We start from the raw sequence: 16,115 nt of genomic DNA, 5'->3' as shown, positions 1-16,115 counted from the left end.
TGCAGAAATGTCTCTTAGTTTTTCCATGTCTGTCTATCTACCAAGCTAACAAACATAGAAACAGGTTCTATATACATATAACAGCAATGTTCTCCAAGGTGAGCAGATTTTGACAAAATTTGGTACTATAGGTATTTAATAAAAGTTATCACAATCCCATTTAATTTTGGTTCCCCCTGGGCTACCATTTTATAAAATGCAACTATTTGATAGATGATTCACTTTTTTAAAATATTAATAATTTTAAAATTCCAGAAGTCTATATTATAAAAAAATACCCAGTACTATTTTACAAAACTAAAGACAGTAAATAAATATTTCCAATTATTTTTAAGATTAAATTAAAAGACAGACACCTGTCAATCTACATTACCTGACCAATTGATACATAGTAAGAAAGTTATATGACATCATCTCACATGCTACTTTTGGCAGATGCGACTGGTTACTGACCTCTGCACTAAATGACAATTACAGTAAATGAATATATGATGAATGCTAATTTCCATAAGAAATTAGCAAGCTATACTTGGGAATAAGTGCTCAACAAATCAATATGATGTTCATTTAATAGAGTTCTCCATTTCACTGCACCTGTTGTTGTTGTTGTTTTTGTTTTTTATGATCATTAGCAACTAAGGCCATATTGCTCCGGGGATATGCGGTGGTCATTCCCTGACCTTTCTGCATCCTCCGTATTTGGTGGTCACGGGCTCGAACCCTGGTCTAATCAAGAAGCGTGTGCTACGCACTGTCGCTCCGGCCCACCTGGCTACGGAGGTGCCCACTGGACCTAAAGAGATGTATTCCTAGTATGGAATATATACAAGGACTTCTGAAAATGTATACAGAGCATTGTATGCATTTAAAGTTTTAATGACATGAAGACAAACAGACAGAAGAGTATGGTTATTAATGGCAGATTTAGGGGAAGAGCACAGTTATTAATGCAAGACATCTCTCCCCCCTCCAAAATCAGTAAGTCTAGTTATTAACACTACTCCCACATTTAATGAAAATTACAACTTGCATTAATAAATTTGCAATTCTTTCATTTTGTTCAAAAGTTTAGTGGAAATAACCCAGAAAAAAACTTCAATAAGTAGTTAAGGGATAAAATAAAAGTGAATGGGGAAAAAGTGAATCAACTTGGACATTGACACAACGAAAGATAGAAGAACCTTTTATGGTAATATATTAGATATCTACTGATATATATGGAGTCCACCCTATTTGTATGAGGTCCAAATGAATGATTGGAACTTGTTACAACTGTCTTTAAAGAACCAAACATCCTCAATTCCATATGCCAGAAACTCTAACTTTAGATTGTACATTTTACATGCCTGCTCTTTGTATCATACTTTAAATCTTGTGAACCCTGGAAGATTTGGGAAAACAATATCTATGATTCACAATAGGTAAGGTTAAAACACACAAACTTCTTGATTGGTTAGATATCTGTAGTGAATATACAAAATTCACATTTGGTTTTTATTAGTGTAATGATATGGGTGGCTACTTAAAATGAAATCACTTTTCTTTTACAAATAAAATATAATTGAGTATTTAATCTAAAGATACCATCATTCTGAATTCTAATAAAATATCAAACACAGAGAAAGTAAGCATAACATCTTGGACAACTATCCAGGGTAGAGAAACTGATAATCACATTGTCTGCAAGAGGCCTATGGCATAACCAGATGAAGCCCTCTCTTCACTGCTAGTAGCAAAGAGAGGGTTTCACCTGGTTATGCCATAGGCCCCTTTCTTCATAAACTCCTACTGCAATCCTAAGGGTTGACATATCAGTTGGGTGATGTATGGGAGTTCTCTGCACTAAGGCTGCGTCTGGGCATGCTTGAATCCTGTATGTTGTTCCTGAATGAATTCTACATGTTGTTCCTTGAATCCTGTATTTGTTCCTGAAATGGCTATACTAATCCTGGAAGAGCATTAGCCATGCAGAGCAGAATGATTAGCCTATTAACATTCCTGTTTGTGGTGTTCTTGTAGTTTTTCCTGTATGTGGAAGGCGGTCTTTTTTCATGGTGACTGATATTGAGAATTTCAGCATCCGAAATTTAAAATGCATTGTCTATTATTATTATACAGTATGTGGATTGAATATATTATATGGTATGTGGGTATGTGATGTCACGTAGTTGTAGATTGCATGTTTGGTATTGACTGACATCTTCATTAATATTTTTTTGTTATTTGGGGAGAATTTGCCCAATGTAATACATCTCATAACAGTTCAGTTGGTAGACAACATCCCACATTTTGTGGGGGGGGGGACTGAGAAGTGGAAGATCTGTTGATACTGTACTGTGCTTTCTGAATATTCTGTTATGTACCCTATCCCCTTGGTAGTAGAAGGTGAACTGAGGTCAGTATCAAGGTGGGGAAATTGGTTGTTCCAAATAGTTTGATTGATTAAGTTTTGAGGGTTTGGTCATTTTTAAGCGTGTGAGGTGTGTGAATCCTTAGGAGCCAGAGGTTGTCCCTTTATTGCCTTCAGTGGGCTGGTATTTCAATACTGATAAAGTATTCATCTGTTATTTAGACAGAGGTACAAAGTCAATTATTAGACACATTAATGTTGATGTTAACAAAGGGGAGGGTTTTCTTGCCCTGAAACATGGAAAGTTTTGTTACTGTCATGCAGAAGCCCTAGATCTCAAAATAGGCCAATCTACTTTCTTATTTGGTAAATCAGTTCTACATTCAAAAATGAGATTTGAGCATGGGTAATTACCCACCCCTAACAGATGTATGCATAGTGGAGTTTGAACATGCACTGTTAGCTTCCACCCTCCAGCCCATTTGGTTTTGGTTAAGATTTGCAGATGATGCATGTGTAATAAAAAAACATGGCAGAATAGATCTTATTAAATTTCATAACCATATGACCAGCCTAGCAGAGACAAAATTTTCCATGCAGAAGGGCAAGAAGATCCATCTTTTTTCTTGACCTCTTAATTACACTAGCCACAAAAAAAAAAAAAAAAAAAAAAAGTATTTCCAGAGCAAAAGTTGCATATTCTAATGGAAATTGATCTGCTGTTTCAAAAAAATACTATAGTTATCTCTTTTTCGCATTTCCACTTCAATATTAAAATTTAATAACTTAATAAATGACCAATTTAAAATGTACAATAATACATAAGCTATCTTAAAAATGAGTGCATTCATTTTAAAATACTTAAACATATAATGTACTACATATATTCTATTTCCTTAGAAATGTTAGCCACTCAGAGTTTCCCCTCTTAAGACAGCAGTAATCTTGCATCATGGTAGTATCCCAGGAATTCAGTACTGCTTTTCTATCATGGATATGCCTTGATGAAAGCATTCTGTTTGCTTATCACTTACATTTCCCAAAGATAAAAATTGATGGGCATGAAGAAAATGAATTTTTCAAAGCTGTTCAGCAGCACATATCTTTATAAAATTCAGTAAGGTTAACACCAGAGATTCATAACTATTTTCTTTCCTTCTTAAAAGAAATCCATTTTCTTTCAATGAAATATCCTTCTTTCAGTTTTGCATCAGTTAATGGATAAATAGTTCCCTTAGGAATCCACTTCCTTCTTTATCCAGGGCCTTACCCTCAACAAAATTCATTAATCTAAGCTTTACATGCAAACTTTCCACTAGTGTTACACTATTGGAATATATTTTATATTACTTCTTCCTGATAAAAATTCCTTCCTCTTTTCCTACTGATGCACAGTATAATGTTTTTCTGTTACATGACTATTCCACAAACATAGAAAACAATATTTTGTGAAACATTCCTGAAGACCAGTGAGAAATCCAATTACCTTCCTTAAGATCACCACAGACATTTCAAGCAAAGTCATGGTACTTTAATGCACTCAGGATCTTGGCTACTTTTATATATCTTTCAAGCCAACATAGTATGAAGTATAGAAACTGATGGGACTGCATTCCCATTGTGCAGCAAAACTGTTTTTAAACTTAATGTTGACGCATTAATGAATATACACCATTCATTAGGATTGTGTTTGATGCCTGGTTCATTCAGAAGGCCACTGATATCTTTACAGGAACACATACCATCTTCCATAAAAAAATAATTTGAAAATACTTTGTGAGAGTTTTTGATATACTGTAATTTTAGTTTCTGCTTCAAATAACTTCCACTGTTGTAAACTAGAACTCAGGAGTTTTCCTTGGTCATTAGATATTGAAATCATGAACTAAGTTATTCAACTCTTCTTGCTTAATTAAGTGTGGCACATTTTCTGGCTGGTAGTCCAAATCTTTTGAAGTTAATGGTCCAGAAAAGTCTGCAACACAAGAACACTCGTTATATTCATCACCGCTTCCTTTATCCCATAATTTTGGATAATCTGGCATTGGCAAGTCTTCATGATGTGAAACAGACCTTACTGTAGATGATATGTTAGAAAATTTGATGCTGTGCATGCTTTTTTTGGACATCCCTGATATTTCTTTCATGTAGAAATAGAAATCATCAATGCCACTGTGAAACTGTCACCACACCACAGGAACAGCATAAGGAATACTTTTAATTTTCCCAGTTAACCATCCTCACATTTGTGGTTCAGGTAGTACAGTACATATGTGGAGCTAAAGTTCTGTCCTGACTACCAATCTTGCAACAAAAGTATCAAGAATATGTACATTATAATACTGTAGCTTTTCTTCCTCTGAGTTTTTGTCGTAAACCATCCACACACAAAGCAGAAATTGTCACAGAAGAAACAAACAATATGCAGATAAACTGTATATGTGTTGACACCTTTTCATTACGGAAAGAGAGAGGTGGGAGGCAGACAGACAAGGTTGAAAATGTTAACCCTCCCTAACATTACTGCCATCTAAAAGCACATGCAAACATTATCATTTGCAGGTAATATCAACAGATCAGTACCATATCTACTTCCCTAAATTTTAGTAAGATACATGTATTATGGTTAAAGGCAAAAACTTGTATATGTAGAAACTGTGACACGATATGAAATTAAGAATTATTTTCAAAATCTACACAAAATTTGACAGAAAAAAAAAACTTGATATTAGTGGAGGTAAAAAAATCATGCTGGCAAGGAATTATCATAAAAGCCTAAATATTTCTGCACACCACTTGACATCATAACAATTGTTTACAACAATAGGAACATGAAGTCACGCTGCAGTTTCATGGTATGTGACACTTGAAGAATGCTTTGTGGAACACAAATCATTTGCTTATGGCATACAGCTTTACTCAAGTGATTGCAATGGTTCCAATACAGACTAATGAATAAGAAGTGTAGTTTGACAATGCCAGAGAATTTCAGACAAAATATCAGAATTTACAACAATGCTCTATCATCTGCTCTTGCAATAGTTATTACAGGTTATATGGCAAAAAATATTAGGATATCTGATGGAAAATAATGAAGGAATTTGGGAACTGCTCCCCCAAAAAATATAAATAAATAAAAATAAAAAATCTAATAAAAAAATTTAGTCAGTAAGATCTAGGCCAGATTAACACACTAATTTTTTCCATCATTATATGATCCATATATAGTAGTATCGCTAATAATCAGCTTGGCATCTCTGTATACAAAAACCAATAATTATCTTAATAATAATGAACTACCACTCTAACCACCCACTCCCATTAAAAACAAGAACAATCAAGAGACAGGCTCTCAGGATTTTAAGATTTGCACATCTCACATTTCCTGGAAGAATAAATTCATGCCATCAAGGCACATCATTAAAAACAACTAATACTCTATGAAAATTACAATCAATTAGACCACTGGCAACAATCCCCCTCTCAATCTTGATAACAGCTTTTCAGATATGCCTCAATTCCTCTTCCTCTACCACCTAGGGATAAGGTTCACAACTGAGACAACAGCCGAAAAGCAAAACAAACCATGCTCCTCTGAATGATGGACACTATCAGTTGAACTGCAGTTGTGAAAAGTACTATGTCAGACAGATGCTCCACAAATTACAAAAATAGAACTGATGAATGTGTCAATTATACCAGACATGGCAATCTACAGAAAAATGCCATCACACATCTTACAAGCAACAGAAGGCAAGGCATTCCAAATTTAGAATTTTCCAAGTACAGAAAGACTATAAGAATTCCATAAACAGGAATTCTGGAAAGTTAACCATCCTTCCTCCTCTTTCATGGCTAACCCTTTTCCAGGATTCGGTAACTATTTCAGCAGAATATACTTGTAATCTCCCATTCCCTCAATAATAACATAGAGGTGTCCAAGCATGCCCACCTTTAGTGCAGAGAAATTCCTATATATCACCAGATGGAACTGCTGACCTGTGCCTGTACCCTTCTTTTCTCAAACAGAGCAACAACTAACTCTGGAATCTCTCCACAACAGCTAACAATATATATTTTTTTAACAACTTATTATTTAGAAATATAAATATAAAAACAAATGTAAACCAAAATATACTGTCTGATAATTTATTTATAATATTAATACAGCACTCTTGTCATTTGTACAAATTGTTTACATCAACCAAAAAGCTAAATTAGTTTATACTACCTTTGAGACATATCTGTTTTTTTCTCGTTCTTTTGTTTCTGAACCAAATTTTTCAAAAAAAAATCACCTAAAAAATGAAGACATTAAAAAAACTTTTATAAGTATTAGACACTGAATTAACACGCAACAGAAAAATTTTAATTAAAATTAAATTAATAGTCAATCATTCTCTCCTTTCTTAGCTACATATTTGTGTAAAGGAAACAATATAAAAACATACCATGTTCCCTTTATTTTGTTTTTTGCCTATCTCTGTTTTTTTTACAATTCTGCTGGATTGGCATTAATTTTCATGAGGCCCATGCCACCCCACCAAAAAAATTGGCATTGTCTTTATTTCTTTAATTATAGGTTATCTCTATTAAGAGAAAATTAATTAGCCACACAGACACACCATAATAATAAAACTGATCTATTCTTAGCATTACATTATGCTAAGAATTCACATGCAATCATTTTCCACATAAGACAGTCCCTTGAATAAACTAACTTGCAAGCAGAAAAGAAAAGTAAATTCTATAGCTAGGAGATTGCACTGAGTTCAACTGGCCATAGGAAACATGTGATATACAGAGTAGTGTTATTTTCCAATACTCTTAATTTCAAATCATTTTATGTTATCTATGTATGTTTAAGAGATTACTCTTCAATATATTAAGTATTATTTTATTATTTAACTCTATATGTTAAATCAAGATATAACACATTAGATTGCTATAAATGACATTCATAACCAAAACAAATGTATATACTAAATCTTCTAGCTTTGTAAATAGACAAAAAAATTAAGAAATGACAAGCAAGTAAATTTACTGACTTTGAAAAGGAACAGGCTATACAGTGCTGAAGTCTAGAGAACAACCATAGCAGTAGACATTCTGTATACCAGTGTTTCTCAACTGGTGTTCCACAAGTACTCATCTCTTGGGATTCCATGATGAGGAACAAATATTTACATAATTTATTTACACGTACTGTCTATGTAAATATGAGTGAGTTCTTAATGACTTCATTTTCTAGATCATTTTTATGCTAATGTAATATTTATATACAGTAGAATTTTTTAAAAATGTATAAACACACACACACTCCTATCTTTGTTCTGGAGCTTCATATAAATTAGGGAATACTTTGTGGTGTTCCTAGTCTCCTAAAAATTAAGACCCTTTAGTAAAATGTGGTTCAAGGTAACTGCTAGGTATGTTATTTTTATTTCACAGTTGGGAATGAAGGAGAGCTGATCTTGTCAATCCATAAAAATCACAGAAAGAAGTTGAAGAACTCCATAAAGGACATGCAGAAAGAACCAATGAGAGACCAGCACTGCACTGACCACAGAGTTTAAAATGTTAACTGGGAGCAAAGAATCCATAGAGGGAATACTATTTACAAGCCTTTAATCATATCAACCAATATGATGTCAAAATTCTTTTCACCCAGTTCATCTGTGACAACCCCGTCTAATCTGAGCAGTTGTTTGTTTGTTATTTGGTTTTTAGGAGCATTAGCAACTAAGGCCATATTGCTCTGGGGATACGTGGTGGTCAATCCCTGACCTTTCCGCATCCTCCGTATTTGGTAGTCACGGGTTCGAACTCCAGTCTAATCAAGAAGCGTGTGCTACGCACTGCTGCTCCTGCCCACCCGGCTACAGAGGCGCCATCTCTGAGCAGCTAATCAGTGGTCGGGAATGACGTAACCTTAACAAATCCACGTTGTGATTGCCTCACAGTTCTAATCCTCTCAAGATGATCTTACAATATTTTTATAACTACTGACTCTATTATTACAGACATAATTTGGATTCAAACCTGTAGGTTTGACTCCTGGCAGGAATGATGTCCTGAGAAAAGCTGTAATGTGGAATAACAAATAACATTTCATATTTGATGACAAAAATGGTTCTTTCTGCATGTCCTTTATGGAGTTCTTCAAAAAATCCCTTAAAAGGTGAAGAACATAACATTTGTTGTTATTTGGTTTTTAGGAGCATTAGCAACTAATGCCATATTGCTCCGGGGATATGAAGTGGTTATTCCCTGACCTTTCCGCATCCTCCATATTTGGTGGTCACGGGCTCGAACCCCGGTCTAATCAAGAAGCATGTGTTACGCACTGCTGCTCCTGCCCACCTGGCTACGGAGGTGCCTATAACATCTGTTGTATTTTATAAAATGCTGATACCACTGTAACTCACGCTGTTTCAATTAAGATGAACACAAACACTACAGTGGTTAAAATTAAAATTTTGATATTTAAAATGTGCATATTGAATAAGATTAAAGACTACGTACACTCCCATCTAAAAGTTTTGAATCACGTTTCATTTTTCTTAATTTTCAAAGTTTTTATTAAAATGAGCCCAACTCGATAACCAATTTTTATTAAAATATTTTCAATTATGTATAAAACTCAAAAAACTGATATAACATTTAAGAAATATTCAAGAACTTTCTAGAATATTGGAGAATGTTCTAGAAAGGTATAAAAGATTCCTGAATTTGGTAGACCATTATAGATGATTCTAGAATATTCTGGAAAGTGCAAGTATTGTTTCAATATTACATAAGATTGTAAATGATTCTAGAGTATTTTGCAATAATGTAACTTGGAGTAAGAGCTGCCATTTATAATATCGAATAATCTGTCATTCAGAAAGCGTGTCTGGTGTAAGTTGTGTGTTTCGTGATATACATGGCAAGAAATAAGGAACTGTGTTGGAAAAAGAAGGGCTATTATAACTCAGTATAAAGGAAGTTATTCCATGAGAAGTATTGGTAAAAAAGGGGTTTCATTTAAAGGAGTACAAACTAACCTTCAATGATTCAAGGAGATTGGTAGAAGGACAAACCATGATCAGGAAGACTGCGTGTAATGACAGAAGCACAAGATAAGCCCATAATGCTGATTTCAAATGCAATTGATGACTTACTGCACTTGAAATCCAGCTGAGTTCAATAGGAAGAGAGAAGCTCCTGTGTATACATCCAATGTAAAACTTCATCTCAAACAAGTAGGGCTTCATGGTTGTGTACCGGTCCAAAAATCCTTATTAAAATTGGAAAATTAAAAGAAACAGTTGGCTTGGGCTAAGAGCTACCAACATTGGACAACGGAAGAGTAGAGAAACATACTGTGGACGAATGAATCCAAATTTGAAATTTTTGATCCAAGTGTAGTTTATGTGAGATGATCAACTGAAGAAAAAATGGTGCCACATTGTTTAGTGCCTAGTCATGCACAGTGGTGATTTTATCACGTTCTGGGGTTGCTTCTCATTTTCTGGAATGGGTGACATCAGAACTGAAAGAATTTTAAGCAAAAAAAGCTATAGAAACTTTTTTGAATATAATGCAATATCCTTTCAACTTTGACTTTGTGGAAGAAATTCTATATTACAATAAGACAATGACTGAAAGCAGTAAGCTGTGCAGGGACTTTCTAGCAACTAACCAACAGGAGAGGATATTGCAAATTATGCTGTGGCAACCCAAATTGAGTTTTTATGGGATTATCTAGACCGTATTTGTGAATTGCTCATCTTCAATGATCTTCCCAAAATTTATGGGGAACCTTACAGATCTCTTTGAATAATGTTGGTCAAGATTATTATTAGACTATTATAGACACTATTACAAAATTAACTGACAGAATGCCACATCTTTTAAAGGTGTTGTTGTTGTTATTTAGGAACATTAGCAACTAAGGCCATATTGCTCTGGGAATATGCGGTGGTCATTCCCTGACCTTTCCGCATCCTCTGTATTTGGTGGTGATGGGCTTGAACCCCGGTCTAGTCTTTTAAAGGCACTGATAAAATCTGGTGGAGGGTATTTTGATTAAAAATCAGTATAGTTGTTAATATTAATCATTTTAATATTTTTTGCTCTAAATTTTTCAATGCTTAATAAAAAATCTTAAGAATTTAAGATTTTTTGTTTAGTATTTCTTAATATAAGAAAACAATTTCTTGTTTTCTTATATTAAGCCTTACATTGTCATGGCTAATTTCAAAAAAAATTAACGAAAACTGCTGTCATACACTGATTCCAAACTTTTAAGTGGGATTGTACAATTAAAATCTGCAAATAGAGACTACGCTATGACACAAAACCACATCATGATATATTAACTTTTGACAATTTGATACTGTCTTTCTCAATTAAGTATCATTAGAGTGGTAGTCTGTTAAATACAAAAAACACATACGTGTAAGCCACGTGATATTGTTTTTTTTTTTTTTTTTTTTTTGATTTGGTAGTTGTTGGCGCATCGGCTTCTGTGGCCATATTGCACCTCCCAAGGTTTTTGCAGTACTTTGATCCAAGCCCGAGGCGGGAATCGAACCCGCGACCTTTGGGTTGCCGGGCAGGTACTTTACCCACTCGGCTAGCCCGGTCGGCTCGTGATATTGTGATAATGTATGGAAGTGGTTAACATTTGCACAAGCTGATGGCAATTCATCTCCCACTCCTTTTATTTGCATGCACTCTATCAATATATCAAACTGCAGAACAAGTGGTTCACACAAAGGGTGGATGAAGTGGTTAACATTTGCACAAGCTGATGGCAATTCATCTCCCACTCCTTTTATTTGCATGCACTCTATCAATATATCAAACTGCAGAACAAGTGGTTCACACAAAGGGTGGATGTGGATTCCTCTGTCTCTGTCAATAACATCACTTCATGGTGCAGATGTAAATTGCTTCAAGCCAATGCCAACATTATTGAACTTTTTCATGATCAATGGTAATAGCAGAATGGGAGTTAAACATTTGTATTTTCAGTTACTGCTGAAATGAAATCAGCATTACATATGGTATTTATGTGGTTCCCAAAACAATCCCTACGACACATTTTTTGCCTTGCCTTGTCGTTGTTGCTTGCATCACACTGCAAGTTTTGGCTGGTGCAGCATAAATCTCAGGTTTCCTTGCACCCTACAGCTAATAATAATAAGTACTAAACTTTATATATTACTCCTCTTCTGTACATTACTGGGTTTTTAATGAGGGGAAAACAGCTTGATGTTTACTGTCAGGTAATTGCCTACATTGAATATTGTGCTCTAATACCCCAGCAACTATTTCTATCAGTCCTGGGTAGAATAGGATGTGAGCCACACATGACTTAGGGGAATAACCTTGCAAAAAAACCCTCTGGGCTGTTAAAGATCTATTCTGGACAACCACATGCATATAAACCTGTTTGTACTCTTTCCACTTCCTGCTCTTTGCACAGTAATGAGACCAGGCCCTAGTCGTTAATAATGTGCTATTACAAGACTGTTCTATGTGTCAGTGCAAGATAGTTAGTATAACTTGTAATTTGGATGGGCCCTGTTACACTCAGTCTCTAATACAAATTTTATGAGAGAGATAACTGATTCAAATAGTTTAGTTACTTCTTCCTGATATGGGGATAAAAAGTGGCAACTTCTTATCCCAATAAGAAGTGGCAACTTTAAGCCTCAGTTTCAGTTGTGGCAGCATTTTATAAGTATATGAATTTATAAAATACAGTTTGTATGTTTAATATTGTTCTGGCGAGATACAGATGTGTAGATTTAGCATTAACCACTTGAAAACTATCAATCTAAGTGCTTTATGAATAATTAAGAGGAAGCAGTGGATATCTAATAGCAGTGTTTCTTGAAATCTTTGAGTTATACACTCCTAAACTTTTTTTACCACTTATCCCTAATTTCTGAATTTTTGCATTTCTTATGAAAATTATGTTTTTATATACAAGAAATAGATTATTTTTTTAAGTAACCCAACAATTCAGAAATTCAGATTTAATTTTAACTTTTAGCACATATATTTGTAAGCACCCACTGACTTCACATCCGTCTGTAACTCGTAACTCAACTGTCAGGATGGATTTTCATGAAATTTTATATTTATCTCTTTTAAAAAGATTTTTTGAGCCATGTAAATTTCATTACATTCAGCGCAATATAAATCCAGCAATTATTATTTTATTACTAATTTTTTTGTACCAATCACATATCCTATTCACATACCATATATTGGAAATTATGTTTGTTGCCATGCACTGATTGGAGGAATGAGTAGGCAGTATGATGGATGTACAGAAACAAAATGTTCTCAACTTATGAAAAAGTTGCACTTTGAGAACTTATAATTTTGTTATCAGTTTACTAAATATATATATATCATGAATTAATAACAGCAGAGACGTGAAATACATGTTATACCTCAAATGTTATTAAAATCCATGAAGAAATAAATAAAATAAAGTGCTTCATGAAATTGTCGTATTAGCATACTACAAACTGAGATGCAGTTGCTATTTTTTTAATTTATTACATCACAGAGCATGAAATATGTGTTGCATTTCACAAATTATGAGGTATGTGCAGTGAAGTGAAAACAATAACATATATAACCAGTTAATCAATTGTCACTTAATTGGTAACAAGATAGTTATTATTTCCTTTGTTCCCATTAATAACAAAAATGAAATTAAATTTAATTAAAATAAATTAAGAAATCCAATGCACTTGAAATGTAATGTGCTGCATAAATTATCTACCTTGTATTTTTAACAAGACAAACAGAAACAAGCCATTAGAGGTTGGTTATAATTTTATAACAAATTTTATAGAGAAATATGAGGTAGTACATAGTGAACATACATCAAGAATATAATGCTAAAAGGCATAATATTTCCTGAATAGGCAAAGAAGCAGTCCTGCTTTCCTGTTCTTATCCCTAAGAGTACATCATTATCATCATCAGCCATTTTCAATCCACTGCAGGATGAAGGCCTCTCCAGCAACTTTCCAGTTCCTTCTGTTTTGCGCAATGGCCATCCACTTACTACCCACAAACTCGTGAATTTCCATCTGTCTATCTGTCATTGTCTTCCAGGTCTTCTAGCTCCTCTGGGGTTACTATTCTGTTATTTTCTTAGTCCATCTGTCATCATGTCTTCAAGCTATGTGTCCTGCCTAAGACCATTTTAGTCCTTTAGTTTTGATAAGAATGTTCTTTACTTGAGTTTGCTGCCTAATCCATGTGTTTCTCTTCTTAACTAACAGTCTGATTCCTAATATAATTCGTTCCATTCTTTGCTGTGTAGTTCTCAGCTTCTCTTCCATTATTTTGGTGAGTGACCAAGTTTCACTTCCATGAGTCATGATGGGGAGTACACATTGGTTCTTTTTTACGTTTCAGACAAACTGGGATATTGCTCCTCAGTATGTGACTATATTTCCTGAATGCTATCCATCCAAAATTTATTCTTCTCTTGACTTCCAGACATTTATCATTATTACAGCTAATGACATGTCCCAGAAAAAAGTATATGAATCCACCTTTTCAATTACTGCTCCTTCGATGATTATATCCCTTTCTATGGCATACTTGTTCATCATTATTTTTGTTTTAGCCATATTCATCTTTAGTCCGAAATCCTTACTAACTCCACATAACTGATTAAGATTTTCCTCTAATTGTTTGGGGATTTATGATCACAATGTTGTCTGCAAATCGTAAATGGTTTAGGTACTTTCCAATCACATCGACTCCTTTCTGCGACCAGTCTGTTCTTATGAAAGCTTCCTCGAGGGCAGCAGTAAACAACTTTGGAGAAATGTGTCTCCTTGTCGAACTCCTTTCTCAATTTTAAATTTGCTAATGTCTTTGTCTAGTCTAATAAAGGAGGTAGCGTTCTCATATATTTTATTCAAAATCATAATATACGAGGTCTCTATGCCTTGTCTTTCCAGTGCCCGAAACATTGCCTTATGCTGTATGGAGTCAAATGCCTTTTCATAATCAACAAATGCCAGGCATATTGGTGTTTTATATTCATTTGCTTTCTCCATTAGCTGTGATATTACATGAAGGTGATCCATAGTTGAGAATCCTGTCCTAAAGCCAGCTTGCTCTTTCGGTTGATTCTCATCAAGTATTCTTTCTAATCTGTTAGTAATGATCCTTGTGAACAACTTGTAGATGTGGGATAACAAGCTAATTGGTCTATAATTTCCAATTTCTGATTTATCTCCTTTCTTATGCAGCAAAACTATGACTGCATTATTCCATCCATTAGGTGTCACTCCTTTTCTAATGCATTTTGTGAAGAATCTTGCCAGTTTCTGTGTCATGTGTATTCCTTCCAATTTTAACAACTTTACAATAACTTCATCTTCCACTGGGGCTTCTGATTCTTCAGTTTCTTCAAAGCATGTTCTACCTCATCAGGAATGATATCAGGTATGTTGTATGTGTTATTAATTTGTGATCCATCTTCCCCACTGCTGACATCATTCCCTCGCTCCCTGTATAATTCTCTGTATTAGTCTTATGCTATTTGAATGATGCCTTCTCTGCTATTTTTTAACTATTTTGAATGAATGTAATTACTGTTTTTAATACACTTTGATATCTACAGCTTAAAATATCAACTTGTGTGAACTTAGGCAGTAACAAATGCCTTGATTAACAAATGATACTGATATCCATATAAACTTTCAAAAAGTTCACTTTTATGGTACAGCAGTACAGTAGAAATCTGAAAAATTGTTAATTTCTCACCTAGCACAACCAAAACCAGTCTATCCAGTTTTGCCTTTAGTTATGTTCAAGGCAGAACTAGATAAGTATTTTGAGTGAATGGATGGGTGAGATGGGAAGGGTTTTTTTTGCTGATACTACATAAGCTTGCTTTCTTGCATCGTGTGCCTCTACTAATGCCAAAAGCAAAGTAAAAGCTATAAAAGTATTACAAGAGAGAAAAAACAAAAATGGGTCAAAAGTGCCAAATGTACTACAAAGTTTCAAAAAGAATTCATGCTACTGCTCATACCCTGAATCCTCATAAAATCAGCTGCTATTGTCACATGGAACAAGGGCTATAAAGCGATAAAGAGGAATAATCCATCGAGAAACATGCTATTATAATGTTTTATACACCAAGATGCATATTTCAATAAATGAGCATCATGGCACAAACCCCTTATCACGTTCTTGTTCGCAAGTACAATGAGTAAGAATATAGGGGGAACAAAGTTTTACTAATCTCGAACTGCTGATGCTGTGACATTAGAAGAATCTAATATGGTGTCTAATTAAAATACTGCTGATTATTCCAGGGCACACTGGAATTCTTGAAAATGAGAGTGTAAATACAACCTATCAGCCAATATTATATGCAAGCACAGGTCCTATATTCAGATTACAAACCTCTAATGGTAATCTCAAACAAAAATTACAACTTAAACATGAACCACAACAGTGGAACTCCAGATTTTGGAAAAATTGACATGAAAAAAAAAAAAAAAAAATGTTCTTTCTAGAACTTGCAAGTAATTACAGACCAGTTAGTTTAACTTCTGTTCTGGGGAAAATAATGGAGTCACTGATTAAAGTTGCATTGCTAGACAAGACTGCAGTAATAATTTAGACACAGCATGGGTTTGTTTAGGGAAAGTCTTGTCTGACAAATCTGATTGAATATTATGAAGTGGTTATAAAGGAACTGGATGCAAAAAATAATTTT

At 34.3% G+C, this 16,115-nt stretch overlaps 1 protein-coding gene across 1 annotated transcript in view; it reads right to left on the bottom strand.

The window, feature by feature from the left end:
- Positions 1–729: 729 nt before the first annotated feature.
- Las (lipoyl synthase, mitochondrial) overlaps positions 730–16,115 on the bottom strand; it is a 144,989-nt gene continuing 129,603 nt past the window's right edge. Inside the window, exons 11-12 of the mRNA XM_090381046.1 lie at positions 6,582–6,648; positions 730–835 (exon numbers count right to left, since the gene is read on the bottom strand). Of these exons, the coding sequence (XP_090237172.1) occupies positions 745–835; positions 6,582–6,648 (158 nt within the window). The 3' untranslated portion in view covers positions 730–744. The remainder of the gene's footprint in view (positions 836–6,581; positions 6,649–16,115) is intronic.

Source organism: Mastigoproctus giganteus, chromosome 9 (genome assembly GCF_048544385.1).
Source record: "Mastigoproctus giganteus isolate SK-2022 chromosome 9, ASM4854438v1, whole genome shotgun sequence".
Classification (NCBI taxonomy): Eukaryota; Metazoa; Arthropoda; class Arachnida; order Uropygi; family Thelyphonidae; genus Mastigoproctus; species Mastigoproctus giganteus.
The sequence above is the reverse complement of the archived record's forward strand: the minus strand, read 5'-3'. Positions and strand labels throughout refer to the sequence as shown.